Source organism: Musa acuminata, chromosome BXJ2-1 (assembly GCF_036884655.1).
Source record: "Musa acuminata AAA Group cultivar baxijiao chromosome BXJ2-1, Cavendish_Baxijiao_AAA, whole genome shotgun sequence".
Lineage (NCBI taxonomy): Eukaryota > Viridiplantae > Streptophyta > Magnoliopsida > Zingiberales > Musaceae > Musa > Musa acuminata.
The window spans coordinates 11,693,534-11,712,041 of NC_088338.1; the positions used below are offsets into that span (position 1 = coordinate 11,693,534).

At 43.4% G+C, this 18,508-nt stretch overlaps 2 protein-coding genes across 2 annotated transcripts; both read left to right on the forward strand.

Annotated features, from left to right (window-relative positions):
* The first annotated feature begins 1,105 nt into the window (after positions 1–1,105).
* On the forward strand, positions 1,106–6,582 carry LOC135598190 (probable transcription factor KAN2). Its single transcript, XM_065091731.1, has 5 exons — positions 1,106–1,692; positions 1,781–1,857; positions 2,310–2,355; positions 2,436–2,562; positions 6,480–6,582. Exons 1-5 carry the CDS (start codon positions 1,137–1,139, stop codon positions 6,580–6,582), a joined length of 909 nt encoding a protein of 302 aa, XP_064947803.1. The 5' UTR covers positions 1,106–1,136.
* A 5,411-nt stretch (positions 6,583–11,993) lies between these two features.
* Positions 11,994–17,633, forward strand: LOC135598939 (cellulose synthase-like protein D2). Its single transcript, XM_065093450.1, has 4 exons — positions 11,994–12,322; positions 12,517–13,440; positions 14,044–14,851; positions 15,447–17,633. The coding sequence occupies exons 2-4, from the start codon at positions 12,557–12,559 to the stop codon at positions 17,202–17,204; spliced, it is 3,450 nt and encodes a 1,149-aa protein (XP_064949522.1). The 5' UTR covers positions 11,994–12,322; positions 12,517–12,556; the 3' UTR covers positions 17,205–17,633.
* Positions 17,634–18,508: the final 875 nt, after the last annotated feature.

Below are 18,508 nucleotides of genomic sequence, written 5' to 3' on the forward strand. Positions count from 1 at the left end.
TAACTAAGGATAGTTGTAACGCCTCCCAATTGAATCAGATCCTACGATCTTGGTTAGAGCCGAGTTGAATTAAAGATACATAGAGTCACCACTAGGCTAAATCTTATGCTCGTCGTACTAAAATTTGATTTGTGTGCTATATCTAAACTTGACAATAAGATCAAACCTTTTAAGAGAGAGATTATAACGCGATCGAGCCGAGTCGAATCTTATGAACTCAGTTAAAATAGGAGAGGCAGCATATGGTAAGCACAGAAGAGTTTGATTGAGTTGGATCCTCATACAAAGTCTACGAGACTGAGAGTAGCCATCTACATTATCTTCTTCACATTGTGATTGATGGCGGTCGACGTAGATTGTCTGTAGTGCTTGTCGTTGATGCTAGTAATCGTTGTCTGGAAATCATCCATCTGATGCCAACAACAGCCTACACGCCAAATGTCTTCTGGTTGTGCTACTGACCACTCTAATGGCATATTATGATGGCAACTTTTGCATGTACGAATCCATATGTGTTTTGCCGCACTTTTCATGACATCTTTTTCTGTAGCAATCTCCTTGAACTCTGCAAACTTTTGTTCCATCAACTAAACCAAGGGTTGAAGGCAAAGATCAAAGGTTTAGTCAGCACAACTAAGCAGTTTCTATGTGGAAGATGAGAATGAATTTTTCATGTTCTATCAGATCCACAAAATTAGTGGGGGAGAAGAAGAAGCTCAGGAGTAGATCAGGTACTCAAGTTCAATTACAGCCCTGTACAAAATATTCCTTCTCACTCAGAGATTGCCCAAGAGAACAAGTAACAGGGAAGGAACCTCTCTCTCTCTCTCTCTCTCTCTCTCTGTCTCTCTCTCTCTGAGGTGTCATTTTCTGTCACAGGAGTCAAAAGACAACCCAACCCAAGAATCAAGCCTTGTTACTCCACACACTGTTTACTCTCCATGCTGACATTGTGTTCAGAAGACAACTTTGCCACTGCAACTCTTTGTCACTGCCACTTAAAATACCTATACACACATACCCCACAGCCTCATCATTTCACAATAGCAACTCTCTTTCTCCTACTCTTTCACTCGCTCACACATTGCGTTAACCTCAGGAAGAGGAGGAGGAGGAGGAGGAAGTTTGGTGATCAAATGGAGCTCTTTTCAGCAGCACCAGATTTGTCGCTTCAGATCAACTCTGATGATGCCACACCATCAAGTTGGAGAAAACCAGATGAGACCATGGAGTTAGGGTTTCGACGGAGGGACGTGTGTGACTCCTCCACCACCACAACCTACATTTACCCCATCACTGCATCCGCAGTGAACGCCAACGCTGCCGCCTTTGAGCTCTCCTTGGCGAACACAAATGGTGCCGTCTCCGTCGATCACCGCCATCACCACCCACCACTTCCCGAGGTCTGTCACCAAGATCAAAGCTGGATGAAACCCATAACAGGCATCCCTATCTACCAACATCCACCTTCCTTTCCTTTAGTCGCGCCGCATCAGCAGCAACACTTGTGTGGGCCTTCTTCTTCCACCCACGGTTTCACACCCTTCATGGCCAGCCAAAGCTTGTCGAGATCAAGATACTTGCCGTCGAGGTTCCCCGGCAGGCGGAGCATGCGAGCGCCAAGGATGCGATGGACTACCGCACTCCATGCCCGCTTTGTCCATGCTGTGGAGCTGTTGGGTGGCCATGAGAGTATGCTACGAGTCTCCCATATCATTTGCATGGACCGATCTTGCCTTTCTTTTATGACTTCTCATCCTTCAATTGTTTTGGAGTTCAGGAGCTACACCCAAGTCAGTTCTAGAGCTCATGGATGTGAAAGATCTTACCTTGGCTCATGTGAAATCCCACCTGCAGGTAACCCTCCTTCCCTGAAATCAAGATTTGATCTTCTTTTTCCTTTTTCTTGCCAAGTTCTGAGTAAATTTAGGAGTACAAAAGCATCCTGTGGCCTACAGAAACCCTCCCTTCCTTTTTCTTGTGTTCTCCTCCTTGGTGTTTCCTCATCATCACTCTTTCCACAGCATGTATTGCGGCAGCTTTTACACTCCAACCAGAAAAAAAAAAGATGCTACTGTAAGAAAAGACCAGTGAACTGTGCAGGAAGCTACTCTAATAAGTTGCATTCAACCCTAGACAAAGCTAAAATGAAGTACATTGTTGTCCATAGTCTCTTGGATGTTTGTCTTACACCCTTTTACCTCACTTGATAACACACTGGAATGACTAAATTTGGACTGTAGGTCTGTGTGCTTTACAAAATGATTATCCAACATTACTCATTTATAGTTATGTATGTGCCATTGCAGATGTATCGAACTCTGAAGAACACTGATAAATTAGCAGTTCCATCAGGTCGAGAAGATTCTGATCTCACATTTCTTGCCTAAAATCTGCTCAATTATTATGGTGTTAAGGATTGCTTCCTGTCCCAGGTCAATCTGATGGGTTTGAGAATGGATCAACAAGAGAGAATTCTGATGAAAACCCGGCAGGCGTTCGTGATTTCGACCGATCAGAATCATGGGGACACAGACTCGACCATGTCGGTGTGCGCCCGAGGTAGCAAATCATCCCATCTTCGATTGTTTTCCTACATCTGTTTGCTAATTTGATATGCAAATTAATGATCTCGAACTATATATGCTATGAGATGGAAAGGGATTTATGTACATTAGTAATGTCATAGCGAGTGATTACAACTTGATATGGGTGAGTGACCCTTTTCATGTTCTCACACTTCCAAGCTATCAGTACTTTGGAAAAGACATTAACTGGCATAACATAGACATCTGAACTCTCTTCCCAAATCCATGTTTGATACGAGTGATGTGCATCTACTGATGTGTTAGCACGAATGATGAACCTGAATTATGAAGACCTCCACCAATCACAAGATGCTACTAGTGATCAGGTCACAAGGGTGAAGGAGATGAACATTCACTGGGATGAAAATGGCTATTTCTTGTGGACAAAATTCTTCTCTGCTTTTATTTGTATGTTTTTCCCTCAGGGATTTAATGGATATGATGATGATGAGATAAGTCCCTTTATTCACAAAAGAAAGAAGCTTCAAACAGTGCCTGTCCAGTCTGCTTGCTTCTTGTAGAAGTCAAGAGAGTACATAGATATCAAAAATGTTGCTTCCCTTGCATTACTCTTCTCTTCCCATCAAGATTATGTGATCCTTCAGCAAGAGAGTGAAGAGGCTTAATCTCTAACCTAACCCTAGATGCAGCCTCTTCTGAGAGAACTGTTCTGAGTGTTGCATGCATTCATCATGTCAGGAATCCTCGTTTGACCCATCAAATGAAGTCAAGTGCAAATAAATTACCCTATATGTGAAGCTAAAATGATACTTGCAAATCTAGCAAAAAGGAAGCTTCTTTAGCACATACTGTTGGTCCATGATTTTGTTCCTGCTGATGTATACTGTGCGGCGATTGTTTTGCAACAGAGGAAGCATCTACAATGGAATAGCAAGAGAATCTACTACAGAGAGCATGCAGCAGTATAAGGTATCTAAACTTGTTCCTTTACTGATCACATGAACTTATCCGAAGAATGAAAGTTTAACTGTCACAGTAGTATAAACTTGTGCTTGCATTTTTGTCTGACAAGAAAACCCATTATAGCAGGAGCTTTTCTTGAGGAAAAGTCTCTTATTTTCTGTAAAACTTGTCCATGCAGCCTCCATATGAATGCTGGAGATTTTATTTGGTTGAAGCTTGCAAAACACTGAATCATATCAAGATAAACTAACAAAAATGATGTAGTCTCTCTTCTTTCTTTTGCAGGAGGATGATCAATCAGACAGCTTTGAAATGTTTCTGGAATTGAATTCATCGTTTCTTTCGGAGACATCAAGCCCGAATAAGCCGAATCTTGAGATCACATTGGGCAGACCACATTAGCATGAGCTTTTCCACAAAAAAGTCTCTCTCGTAGGTAAATTGCAGAAGAGAAATGGAGACTGAGATAGTTGAGCTTAAGAGAAGAGAAGATAAGATGACTCCATGCAATTCATCTGTTTGACTTGTAAGCTTAAAACTAGGACTATGTTCTCTTATGGTGTATCAGTGACTCAAAATACAAGTCAAGATGGTGTGGTTAGCATATGCATTACTTTGTGGATTTCAATCCTTAAGATCTGTTAAAGTTAGGGTTTATCTGGCTCCAAGGAGCCCATAAAATCTCATGATTCACAAAAGGAGAAAACCCTCATGAATTCATGTTATCACAAGGGAATTTTTCCAAGGCAATTTTAAAATTATAAGAGAAATTATTTTCATCTCGTCGACATTTCTTATTTTTAGTAATTCGTTTTCGCTCGACTTCAATTGACTGATTAATACTTTGTGTCACCTAATCCTATATTGATATGCATGTTTGATGGTTCCTTCACTCAAGAACATAAGACTCTTCTATACACCAATCAAAAGGCATAAATATGTCTGCATAACTTAATATTTATGTACATGACTTTTCACATAGTCTGAAACAAGCTGAACTTTTGTCGAGTACATGACCTTTATGCAGTCCTTCCTAAGGTGGCTAATGGCAGTATCTGTGATGAACTCTTAGTTGAGGTCATCTAAATAGATTTTTTTTCTAGTGGATGGTAGAGAGTATTTGTTTGGTTTAAAATATTAATTATGGTATTAAGATGATCTCATTGACATTTGGTTTAAATTGATACACATGTTTCTATTGGATAATGAATTCATCATCCAATATGAAAAATGTTATATTAGCCAAACATGCTCTCAATGAGTAATAAAGTAGAAATGTTAACCAACAAAGATTAGCATCTTGATGTGTGCCTCATGTCTCCTTTTTATCATCAGCATCTTTTGGAAGGCATCTATCTCTCTAGATGGACTCCAGTGTGTGTCTATGTAGATGGTAACACTAATTGCATTTGATTATATGAAAATAAAGAAAAAAACATATGAAAAATAAGCATACAGGTACAAAGAAGAAATACTTGACAAGCATAGTTGATCTAACTAAATGTTTATTGCATGTCTAACATGAGAAATCAAGTTGAGCCTCTCCAATTCCTATGGATCAGAGTCATCCATCTCTCCAATTTATAGCAGACTGGTGAGATGAGATGATATATGTGTGAGTTGGATAGGGATCCTCACAAGATTGGTGGCATACTTGGTTTTGGCTTTTGTTGATGTTCTTCTGCTCCCATGCACAGCCCTCTCTGAGTTCCATGGATGTGTCAGAATCTTGGCTGCAATACTTTTTATTCCTTGCATACTTTCGAGCAATTACTTCTCCTTTTATGATTTCCCAAGCCTACTTTTCTGACACCATAGTCTTCCCTCTATTTGACTTCTATATTAGTTCTTCTTCATGCTCATCTTGATCATCTGTAAGTCTTAATCCTCCCATTTAGTTCAACAAAATTGATATGGGTAAGAAGGAAATCAAAGCTAGTGGGGTGATTAAAGAGCTCTTTTCAAAGGCTGTGCAGCTTTTCTTTACATCTCTTCCTTCTCATCTCTTTCTCCCTCCCTCAAAGAACTCAATCTCTCCCTCTCTTTCTCTCCACCGACTATCTTTCATCCTTTCCGTCTCTTTCTGACACTGACTTTAGAAGGATCAGAAGGGAAACCAGAGAGGAGCTCAGCAAATTATATAAGAATGATTACCCTATCACATAGTACATGGCTACCTACAGTCCCACTCCCGGAGCTCTTTCTCCTCGTCCGTTCTCTCCCCCCCCCCCGCCCCCTCTTTCTTCGCTGGCAAGCGGAGACAGCGTGAGCGAGCGTGTGATCGGGGACATGCAGCGCCTGGTGCTCCCTCGGAGTTGATGCCTCGGGAAGCCGTCAGCGACGCTGTCAAGCGGAGGACGGCCAAAGAATGGACTCCTTGAGGTGACGCATCCTGCATGCCTTGTGTACCCCCACCAGCACCCACAGCTCGTTGCCTCTTCCCCATGGCTCTCTGCAAAGCCGCACTGCCCTCATTGACTGCGCTTTGTGTCGCTTTTACTTGACATCTCCTTCTCTCTCTCCCTCTCTGTTGGCTGGTGCTCGGTCAACACTGAGCAAACATGGTAGCCTAGTGTTGGTGTAGCACGTCTGCCCTTGTCAACTTAGCCAACGTTTTGGGTGGTCAAAGAGGTCAAGGTTTTCTTGACGCCATGAATAGTGTTTGGGTGCTGCTCCAGTTCAGGCAAGTGGTCAGACCTTTGAGTTAATGGAGTTAGTGCAGCCCGGGCTCGACGCTCCATGCTATCTATCGTCTCTTCCTGTTTTCTCATTTAAAGAAAACTATTTTGCAGAGTTCAAGGGAGATGAAATCCCTGTCAAAACAGAAGTGAAAGGAGGCGGATCTCCTCTCCAAAAACACAGACTTAGACGGTGTGGCACCTCTCAAAACCAATGAGACAGGAGGCGAAGCAGCTCTCCAAATAACACAAGAGTTTTGTCTGTCAAAATTAGCTAAGTTGTGTGCAGGGGTGTTGGAGTTTTTGCTGATATGGGACCATCGGATAACATCGACCGCCTTAGCATAATAAGAGATGTGATTGCGACTGTGGTTGTTGATGAGGATCTGTGAATCAGAGAAAACTCTGATTCTTGATAGGTTCAGGTGTTGTGCAGCCTTGAGGCCTTCAAGGAGAGCGCACCCCTCAGCTTGTGGAGGGGAGATGGAGGGGATCTCTTTGTTCCTTGCATCAGCAAGGATGAACCCATATCCTGCAAAATAGGAAGAGGAAGCAAATGAGCCATCGCAGAAAAGGTTGAATAGGTGAAGCTGGGGGTGTGGTGGTGAAGGGCGGGTCCTGATTGGAATGGCCGAGAGGTTCGAGTTTGCAGTGGCCAGAAGGGTGAATGGGAGAGAACTCTCTCTCTCTCTAAGTCCATCAGGGTAAGAGCGATGGAGACTCGCCCATCGTCGGTGAGAACTATTGCTTCGCACCATAGGAAATTAATTCTGAAAATGATAATTATTCCTGTTTTCATTAGAGTCAATTGCGTTTGCAATGAAAGCTCTAAGGGAGGAAGAGGCATCTCCTTCGCTCTAATCTCACCCTCTTCCCCTTCTCCTCGGGAAGCTAACTCACCTCCTCTCTCTCTCTCTCTCTCTCTCTCTCTCTCTTCTTGATGGTGACCACACGTAGTCCCACAGTTCGCACAGCAGTGTGTACGTATGATGGTTACGTCAAAAGAGTCGTTAGCAATAACGCGTTACATTTGGCTCCACGTAGCGTTATATCGGGTGTTCAAAACCGTGATTCATTATACCGGTACGATACTATTGTAATAAACTCCTACGTGTCGGTCCAATCAAACCAATGCGCTATGGGCGGGAGGCCCAACGGACGCGGACGGACACCCCTCCGTGATTGGGCCGCCGCCCCCCGTCCCGCAGACCTTCTCCGCTGTCGCCCTCTCCCCCTCGGAGGCTCCCGCTCCTCTGCGACCCCCTTGTCGCAACGCCTTCTGCGGTCCCCTTGTTCGTCTCCAACCGTCGCTCCAGCTTTGCCTCCGGTAGCCTCACCTTCCCCGTCGTCTGCACTCGTAACTCCCAAGTCCACATGTGCGCAGCCTGCGGCCTAGTCATCTGCGCTCGGATGTTGTTTGATGAGATGCCCCACCAAGATACGTCATCGTGGAGTAACGTCACCTCAGGCGATTTGGAGTGTGCAAGAGAGCCATTTGTTCAAATGCCGGGCAGAAATGTGGTGTCTTGGAATGTTATGATGGTGGCTTTTTAAAAGGGCTGAGTCCCGAACTGGGGTTGGAGCTTCCTCTGAAGGGGAATAATAAGACAATGGTCAATGTGGTCACACCATGTAGGAGGTTAAGCAAGCTTATCGGAGGGAAATTACTTCATGCATGTATTACTTGGAATTCTGTATGATATTTGGGACTGCTAAGGTGGATAAGTGTTACAGGTGTGGAAGATTTGAGGTTGCAAGATGGATGTTCGAGGAAATGCCAAAGCGGAAATTTTGTCTGCTGGCTTTCGATGGGATTGCGTTGTTTTACAAAATGGTGGGAAAAGGAAAGATATGGCTGTCTGCAAAATTACTGCTTCCTTTTCTTTTTTCACAACAATCATAAGGAATTTTAATCTTCACATAGCGATGATAGCTGTACCTAATTTTCGATGATACAACCATCATGACTTGAGAAATGGCTTCATGGGAGATAGTATTCTTATACATGGGCATTGATAACATTCTATAAGTTATCGATATACTACATTCATAGTAGGCATGGCGCATTTGCTTCTTAGTTTTAAACTAAGCTCTAGAACTTACAGTTTTACTTTTTGTATACAGGCTGCCATATTGATTGTGTGAAAATTAATAATGGGTCACATGTAGAAGCAACAGAAATTTTACCAGATGAAATTTACATTTTCTGTGGGAAGAATCAATTTGAGCATATGACCAGCTTGTATAGTCTCAGACCTACATTTGCTCAATCTTGGATAAGTGGAACAGGTATTAAGAGTCATGCCCAAGGATGCAGAATCACTAATGCTAGGAGGTTTGCTTATGTTATGTCGATATCATGGAGAATTTGAGTTGGGGGAGTGCATTGCTTAGAGATTGGTTGAGCTCGAATCTTCAAATCGCTTTCGTTAGTCTTTGTCGAGCAATATCTATGTGGCAGCAGGGGAATAGGAAGATGCTCACAAGGTGAAGGAGATGATGAGGGATTGACAAATTAAATCAGTGCCTAGTGATAGACTTGTATATCTAAATGAGATTGTTCACAGCTTCAGAATTGGGAATATATCAAATTGAGAGATAGAGAAGATCTACATGATGCTGGATGATGTGGCTGCCAGACACAGATTAAGAGGTGCTACAATGGACTTGACTGATAAATGTCCAGCAGTCAATTTTTGTGCCAACAAGAGATAGTCATTTGGTTTTATTACCCGGCAGGCTGAGTATTGGGATTTTTGCCACTTTACCAAGGCTTACTACCAAGATGCAGAATCTGTTTTATGCTTGGTTGCAAAACTCATGCCTGAGGATTTTCTGAAAGACGACCATACCGAGGGCTTATGATCAATTTGAATACTTTTACGAAATGAATATAGGAGGCTTTATTTTTAAGAGTATCTTGTTGTACATTGTTCAAATACAAGCACTATCCTTAAATTCTTCGGGCACGTATATCTTCATGTGGCTTTACATGTTGGTTCCGTGAGTATAGTTGCACATTGCCACATGCCGCTCTTTCCTCTTAGTATGGTGGTCCTCCTCGGAATGTGACGTACAACTGAATGTTCTGGCAGAAAATTTTAGTAAGAGTTGAAGATGTCTTCATGGTATTGAGAAGCTCCAGCTGCAGCAGATGACACATTAAAAGTTTGTCAGTAATTTGAGTCACCAACTTAATGCAAGAAGTGCGGCTGTGGAGAGGCAAGGCTTAAAGCATATTTGAGGATTCAAGGCTTTAAAAACTGAATAGCTGCATACCTTTGCATCTGCTTGGGCAGTGATTTCTCAAAATTACACTATTTCTCAGTAGACAGGCCGACAAGAAAGGTTTTTTTATTTTATAAAAAAAATTGAGGTTCTAGTGACAAAAAAAAAAAAAAGAGAGAGAGAGACTCATTTCATAGTTTTTTTGAATGATAATGAGCTTATTTGAGGCATGCCAGCAAAATAGAGGCCCATTTCATTTTGAAATATATTCATAAAGATGTAGATTCTATTTTGTACATTGTCAAGCTAAAGTAGTCTAGGATTATAATCATTTTTCTCTTCTTTTATTGGAGTTCAGGTTATCAATATTCAACAGTTGAACTCCAAGGGCAAAGTAGATCCTCTATCTAAATTCATCTGCCACAAGTTCACATGCCTTTCATCATTGTTCTGTCTAGTTTTCTCCCTACACATGAGCCTGAAAACACAGATTTATGACCTTAATCCACCTTTTTTTTTTGTGGAAGAGAATATGAAGTGGCTAGAGGTGTGTTCTTATTGGAATCTTTTGAGTGTTAGTTGGTCTGCCTTGTTTATGCTTGCTGGTGATGCCGAGCAGCCATCTCTTTCATCTCCTATTTTTCATCTACTCTTCTCCATGTTTCTGCCATTCTTATGTCATCTCATGCAGCTGAAAGATACAGGAAAACCAAACTGTCCTCTCTTGGACACTTTATCTCGAAGAGTTGGTGAGACATGGTTGCATAAAAGGAGAAAACAACAAGAAAGAAAAAGGATATCAAGAATTGTATTTGCTGATTTGAGTCAAATGCTTGTGGGAGCAAGAAACCGTCTCCTTCCATCTAGAAATCCAGATAATAGAATAATACATCAATGTGGACTTCAGCATTGAGCAGAGTTAGATACTGGGGATGGCCTCAATGTCAATCTAATTAGCTACGCATGATACATTTCGGAAACCAATCAAATTATAGACATGTTACTTGATGCATTGACCGAGTTGGGTGTCGGATTTAGATGCAGGATCCGATAATCTCCTCGGAACCAATATATGCTCTCCGTAATCCGTCTTTAGTCGGATCGGATCTATTATAATTACAATTAGTTTATTCAAATCAGGTCCGAGATTGTTAGGTGGGAAGATGTCAATCTTACTTTTCGTGTCGGTGTTTAATCTATGAAGAACATTCATCCCCCAGAAATTAAAAATAAATATATTTACATTACAAATTATAATTTAATATATTTGTGTCTTTAAATATCAATAGATTATGTGTTTTGTATGGATATAAACATAGAGAGATACACAGAAAAATCATTGGTTTTAGAGGAATTTATAATATTTTTTTTCTTACCGGAAATACTTTGCACAAACACCGTTAGTCGCTCCTCAATTCGCGCCATGGGAACCGGCGGTCGGTGCACGCACCTCGCACGTGCCCCACTCTCTTCCATCAAATGACGACAATACCCTCGCAGCTTTCCTCCCAAGTTTGAAAAGTTTACGCGCGTGGGAGCCGCGTTTCTTGGCGTTACACGTATCATGTGAGACCGGGCCCCTCTACACGATCAACGGCATGTGAAGGTGGGACCACCGACGTACCGTGGCGCGTTTCGTGAAGCTTTGGCTGTCAGAAAGCCACCAATGCTAAGAGACCGCCTCCTCTCGTTTGAAATTTAAAATAGGATGTATAAAATTCTATAAACAATAAAAATAGAATATAATTAATTTATAATGAGATCATCAAAATCTTAGACCGAGATTTCGAGAATGTTGGTCGAGATTTCATGATATTTCTCCCAATTAATGCCGTGCCAAACGGGCTGTGAAGCGTGACTTGTGGCAGGAAGATCCATTGATGTGTGGCAGGTTGGAATCAGGCGAGGCAGTGCGACCGAGCCAACTTCGCATGAGGATTGCTGGTAGTGCCCGAAGTTTCCTAACCATACGGCAACGTCTTGATGTTGACCACGCGTTCGCTTGGCGTCGGACGGCTTTCGCACATGGATTGATGACAGCTACTCTCCAGCCCCGACTGTTACGCTCCTCTCCGTCTCACCCCTCGACCCGCTCCGCTGTTCGCAAACGGACAGCTTTAGCACTGGTCTTCGAACGTGGCAGTGCATCTACGCTTATCTTCGTGGGGTCCACCTTAAAGCAGCCGCTAGCAGCGATAGAAGCTGCCTTGGAGTGTACAGCTGAGCCCGACAACCGGGGAATCGAGCTTTGCTATGTTGACGCTCTTTTTATACGCAAAAATCTTACGCTGACGGATCTTTGGTGATCTAACGGATGCGAGGTCTTATCTCAGCCAGTGCGTGGTCACACGTAAGAGCTGATCGTACCGGTGTTTTTCTTCTTCAAACCCACCTATCCAGTTGTCGTCGATCGAGTGGTTGCCACGCGAGTAAATCGTGTTTCATGTTCGAATCCGACAGCGGATGTGATTTCGACGGCGCGTTCTTCTCGGCTTCCTCGTCGCTTTACTGTAAGGAAATATTTCTTATTTTAATTCTCATCCTTTCCATAAAAGAAAAACGCCGCTCCTTTCTCCCTCCTCTTTTCTCTGTCACTCCACCAAGAGCACGGCCGAACCCTAACACCCACACGCTCCGCGACGGTGACGTTCTGGTGGTGGCAGCCTCCGGTGAACTCCCTTCCTGACAGCGTCGCCTCCCCTTTTGACCAAGTTCGTAAGAAAATATGGAAAGGAAACGGGGCTGAACTGTTCCGCGTTGTTGTCCGAGTCGGAGTCGGAGTCGGAGTCGGTGTCAAATCGGACGTTCTTTCGGACACTTTGTCTTTAAAGACCCGTCGTGCTCTCTCTATCTCTCTCTCTCTCTCTGGCTCTCTCTCTCGGAGAAGAAGCATCGAGTGGGGAGGTAGGTGATCTAACCGTTGCGTTTCTTCTTTTGAGGCGTTTTGGCTCATTGGGTCCTCTTCCTCGTTCTCCGATCTCCGTTCAAGATGCTCTCTTGAGAAAGCTTGGATCTTTTATGATCCCTTTTGTTCCTCCAAGCAATGACGTTCGATTCACACCATTTATACTCGAGGTTTCCAATTTCCTCTTTTGCAGGTCTTGATCTCTGTTTTCTTTCTCGATCTGGCAAGGGGCCATGACTTCGAACAATGTTCTTAGGGCCAGTCGATCCGTGCGGGTAGCCTCGTCATCCGATTCACAGCAGGGCGATGGTAGACCACCTAATGCGCCCGTCGTGACCTTTGCCCGACGGACTCCGTCGGGCCGGTACGTCAGCTACTCCAGGGACGATCTTGACAGTGATTTCGGCAGCCGTGATTTTGACAAGGAATACATGAACTATCATGTCCACATCCCGCCGACTCCCGACAACCAACCGATGGATACTGTTATCTCTGCCAAGGTTGAAGAGCAATACGTCTCGAATTCACTGTTTACCGGTGGATGCAACAGTGTCACTCGCGCTCATCTGATGGACAAGGTCATCGAGTCAGTGGCCAACCATCCACAGATGGCTGGTGCCAAGGGCTCATCTTGCGCTATGCCGGGATGCGACTCAAAGGTCATGAGCGACGAGCGAGGGGTTGATATCCTCCCTTGTGAGTGCGACTTCAAGATCTGTGCTGAGTGCTTTTCGGATGCAGTGAAGGTTGGTGGCGGGATCTGTCCAGGATGCAAAGAACCATACAAGACTACAGAATTGGAGGAGGTGGTCAACAATGCTGTGGCTGGACAACCGCTCTCGCTGCCAGCTCCACATGGAGTGTCGAAGATGGAGAGGAGGCTTTCGATAATGAGGTCACAGAAGATGACCAGAAGTCAGACGGGTGATTGGGATCACAACCGTTGGCTCTTTGAGACGAAGGGGACCTATGGCTACGGTAATGCAATTTGGCCGACGGAGGATAGAGGTGAAGGGGGGGATGGAGGAAATGAACAGCCTACAGAACTGATGAACAAACCATGGAGACCACTCACTCGAAAGTTGAAGATCCCTGCTGCAGTATTAAGTCCGTATAGGTAACCACAACTACTGCTTTGTTCTTTTTGTATGATATCTGAATTGTGTTCTATCAATTCCTTTTGACTTGTGTGATGGTTATTCAAATTGCTCATTTTTTTTGTTAGGTAGAAACAATGTCTAATACCCAGAAATCAAGTTTATCTGTTCTGTAGCTTACATATATGGCAGAGGAAATTGTCTCTGAAACTTTGTAGATATAACATCTTTGTATGCTTATATCAAGATTAATCATGACATTGGTGAAAGAGAATTTTGATCATCCAAGTCATCAACGTACCGAGTTTTCTAGAAATTGAGCTTGCTAGGAAGAGGAAAGCACAGACACATTATTCCCGAGAATTGGTTGTACACTGGAAAGCACAAACAAATTTGTGGGCTGGCTCTTCTAGTCAAGTCATTTTATGATCAGCACTTGTTGCTGTATAATCAAACTTGTTTTCTATGGTCATATTGTTATATTTGTGTCATATATATCCTCCTGGTCGTCATAATACATTCACTGTTTGTTTGAATCCTATTTGAGTTTGCTTTACATCCTTCGAATACCACATTGTCTTTATAATTAGGAAGATCATGATTTTATGATTTCTGGCTTACAGGCTCCTCATTGTTATCCGCATGGCTTTTCTTGCCCTGTTTCTTGCATGGAGAATAAAGCACAAAAATGAGGATGCAGTTTGGCTGTGGGGGATGTCTGTCGTCTGTGAGCTGTGGTTCGCATTTTCCTGGCTGTTGGATCAACTCCCAAAACTCTGCCCTGTGAACCGTGCTGCTGACCTCGCCATTCTAAGGGAAAAGTTTGAGACTCCTTCGGCAAACAACCCTAGTGGAAAATCTGATCTTCCAGGTATTGATGTCTTTGTCTCCACAGCGGACCCTGAGAAAGAACCTCCACTTGTAACGGCAAATACCATACTCTCCATCCTTGCTGCTGATTACCCTGTAGAAAAGCTAGCATGCTATGTTTCAGATGATGGTGGTGCCCTTTTGACTTTTGAAGCAATGGCTGAGGCTGCTAGCTTCGCCAATATCTGGGTTCCTTTCTGCCGTAAACATGGTGTTGAGCCTAGGAACCCAGAAAGTTACTTTAATTTGAAGAGAGATCCATACAAGAACAAGGTGCGATCTGACTTTGTCAAAGACCGGAGGCGGGTAAAGAGAGAGTATGATGAATTCAAGGTTCGAATCAATGGGTTGCCTGATTCAATCCGACGGCGGTCTGATGCATACCATGCACGTGAAGAGATCAAAGCAATGAAACGACAAAGGGAGGTTGCAGGTGATGATCCAGTAGAACCCGTGAAGATTCCTAAAGCTACATGGATGGCCGATGGCACCCACTGGCCTGGAACTTGGATGAACCCCTCATCGGAGCACACTCGGGGTGATCATGCTGGAATCATTCAGGTATTGTGTTTCTAAGTACTACTGTTTTTGCAAATAAGCTGGTCACATTGATGCATATTTTCTGTTTTTAACCTTCATGCACAGAGTCCATTATCCATCTGTTTAAGGTTCATCAGGCTGTTAAATTGTCACATGTCTGATGAAATCTGTTTTTTTTTTGTGGTCTTTATCCCCCATGATTTGATGCTGGATAAAATATAGGAGAAAAAACAGGCAACACCATAAGTTTGAGATCAATGGTCTGTGCAGTTATTCTTTATTTCCTTTTCTCTTGGCTTTCATGCTTGCATCTTTCTCTAGCTCGTAATAGATTTATCATATCACTGCCAATTGTTTCTCACCAGTTCTGGCCCTGTTTTTTAATATGTCAATCTTTTCTCTTGAGTTTGCTGGCAGCACCAGTTTTTTACGAACATAGGTGTTAATTTGGTTGTTGATGTTTAATTTTAGGTCAAAATTATATCTATTCGTGTTAGTATTACTATTTTATGCTGTTTGCTTCAAGCTTCATGATTAATCTTATTTAATAGCTAATAACAGGCAGACAAACTAGAAAGTAGAAGTCACTATATTCACGTATCTATCTTTGTTGCAGGTAATGTTGAAACCTCCAAGTCATGAACCATTATTTGGGAACAACGAAGAGGGTAGGCCACTAGATTTCACTGATATAGATATTCGTCTTCCCATGCTGGTCTATGTCTCTCGTGAGAAGCGTCCAGGATATGACCACAACAAGAAGGCTGGGGCTATGAATGCTCTCGTTCGTGCCTCAGCAATTATGTCAAATGGCCCTTTCATTCTCAACCTTGACTGCGACCACTATGTCTATAACTCGCAGGCCCTCCGAGAGGGCATGTGCTTCATGATGGATCGTGGTGGTGACCGCATCTGCTACGTCCAGTTTCCTCAGAGGTTTGAGGGCATAGATCCTTCTGATCGTTATGCCAACAACAACACAGTCTTCTTTGATGTCAACATGCGAGCTCTTGATGGCCTTCAGGGGCCAGTTTATGTTGGTACTGGCTGCCTTTTCCGACGTATTGCTCTCTATGGCTTTGATCCTCCTCGATCCAAAGAACAACATGGTGGATGCTGCAGCTGCTGTTTTCCCCAAAAGCACAAGACTCACGCAGCTGTGGCATCTGAAGAGACACGGGCTCTTCGCATGGGAGACTCTGAAGATGATGAGATGGCCATGTCTACTTTTCCTAAGAAATTTGGAAATTCAACCTTTCTCATTGACTCCATTCCTGTTTCTGAGTTCCAAGGACGCCCTCTTGCTGATCATCCAGCTGTTAAGAATGGTCGTGCACCTGGTCTCCTAACCGCTCCTCGTGACCTTCTTGATGCATCCACTGTAGCTGAAGCAATCAGTGTTATTTCATGCTGGTACGAAGACAAGACTGAGTGGGGTCAGCGTGTCGGATGGATCTATGGGTCAGTGACTGAAGATGTCGTTACTGGCTACAGGATGCACAACAGAGGGTGGAAGTCAGTATACTGTGTGACCAAGCCTGATGCCTTCCGTGGGACTGCTCCAATCAACCTAACCGATCGGCTCCACCAAGTTCTCAGGTGGGCTACAGGCTCTGTTGAGATTTTCTTCTCCCGTAACAATGCACTTCTTGCAAGTCCAAGAATGAAGATTCTTCAAAGGATTGCATACCTCAATGTCGGGATATACCCATTTACCTCCATCTTTCTTATTGTCTACTGCTTCCTACCCGCGCTCTCTCTTTTCACGGGACAGTTCATTGTGCAAACCCTCAATGTGACCTTCCTCACATACCTTCTGATCATCACATTGACACTCTGTATGCTCGCGGTTCTTGAGATCAAGTGGTCTGGAATTGAACTTGAAGAATGGTGGCGAAATGAGCAGTTCTGGCTGATAGGAGGAACCAGTGCTCATCTTGCAGCTGTGCTCCAGGGGTTGCTTAAGGTGATTGCTGGGATTGAGATCTCATTCACCCTCACATCAAAATCAGCAGGAGATGATGAGGATGATGAATTTGCTGATCTCTATATAGTGAAGTGGACCTCACTGATGATACCACCCATCACCATCATGATGATGAATTTAATAGCCATCGCCGTGGGAGTTAGCCGTACTATATATAGTACCATACCACAGTGGAGCAAGCTTCTGGGCGGGGTCTTCTTCAGCTTTTGGGTGTTGGCGCATTTATACCCGTTTGCTAAAGGTTTAATGGGACGGAGAGGAAGGACGCCAACCATTGTTTTCGTGTGGTCTGGACTCATTTCTATCACTATATCACTGCTTTGGGTTGCGATTAGTCCCCCATCTGGTGGTAATTCACAGATTGGTGGATCCTTCACTTTTCCTTGATTCATCACAATGTTGCAGTCTGAGATTGGCAAGATGGGGATCGTCATGATGGAAGAGTTCTCGTATGCTACTGGTCCTGCATTTAGCCACTTTGTAGGAGATACAAATGAGCAACCTAAGAAAGAGTAGCAGGCTGCCATGGCTTTCTTCTTACTCTTTGTGGGAGTTTTTATTCTTATAATTTTTTTTATTTTACTGATTACATTGGACATATATGGTTGGTTCACAGCAGAGGAGGAAGAGGGGTGGGGTGGGAGGGGGAGAGTTCTATGCATATGATGGAAGGTAGTATATTGGACAAGCTGTTTGTACTAGTTAGATGTGAATTTGAGGCCATCTGTCTACAGTATTTTTCATAGTCATCAAGTCTCAACTTCTCTGCTTCTTGTATTTTAGTAGACATGTCTTCTATAGAATTTTTTTTTTGTAGTTACCAAATGTGGACTTTACGTTTGGCAGTATTTTATGAGTGTTTAAAAGGTGTAGCAAATATTCTCTTCAGCAAAATATGCTCTCAAGTCCCTGTGGTGATGCTTGGTTTCTTTCTTATGTACGATTGCTTTCCCATGTTGCCGAGCATCTGTTTTGATGAATACAGCTTTGCTCAAATCATTGTAGTCCAGCTTGAGTGTTGTGGCTAAATTGTCATTTCACAAGTTGAACTACGAAAGTACCTCCACATCAATCAGAATGTTCTTTACAAACAATTCTCCCCATTGTTTTGTTTTTGCTACTCGTCTCCCTCCCGTTACGTGATCAGCACCTCTCTCTCTCTCTCTCTCTCTTTCTCTCGTTTTCAGGTTCACTATATTGTAGGAGATCTCGGATTCCAAGGCACTATCGGTTGTCCCTCTACCACTCTATGTCGAAATTACCATCTTCGTTGGGCTTTTCTAGGGTTTTGGACCTAAGGGCGGACCCGATGGGTGTGAGATCCCCGCTATCTTCTGAATTCAAACAATGAAGCAGTCCCTCTGCCACTCGATGTCGAAATTACTGTCTTTGTTGGACTTTTCTAGGGTTTGGACCTACGAAAGGTGTGACATCCCCACTGCTACATCGTAAGATGGCGCTTAGCTTGCGGATTATAACGTCATAACATAAATCAGGGCAAACAGTGAACGAAGACATCGGATCACGAGCAACGACAACAACGGCCGAACATTCAAAGATAGCATCTCCAAGGTAATTAAAGATGGTTGCTTTGTAATCTGCAATGTGATCGTTGATATTTATTGTATTGCCAAGAAGAATCGATTTGGACAGTCAACGCCTGAAAAGTCGTCGGGTTATATTTATTTATC

Coding starts and splice junctions, on each gene's coding strand:
- LOC135598190 (XM_065091731.1), top strand. CDS start 1,137: ATGGAGCTCTTTTCAGCAGCACCAGATTTGTCGCTTCAGATCAACTCT. Junction 1,693..1,780: donor GCTGTTGGGTGGCCATGAGA/GTATGCTACGAG, acceptor TTTGGAGTTCAG/GAGCTACACCCAAGTCAGTT. Junction 2,356..2,435: donor TAAATTAGCAGTTCCATCAG/GTCGAGAAGATT, acceptor TTCCTGTCCCAG/GTCAATCTGATGGGTTTGAG.
- LOC135598939 (XM_065093450.1), top strand. CDS start 12,557: ATGACTTCGAACAATGTTCTTAGGGCCAGTCGATCCGTGCGGGTAGCC. Junction 13,441..14,043: donor GCAGTATTAAGTCCGTATAG/GTAACCACAACT, acceptor TCTGGCTTACAG/GCTCCTCATTGTTATCCGCA. Junction 14,852..15,446: donor ATCATGCTGGAATCATTCAG/GTATTGTGTTTC, acceptor TCTTTGTTGCAG/GTAATGTTGAAACCTCCAAG.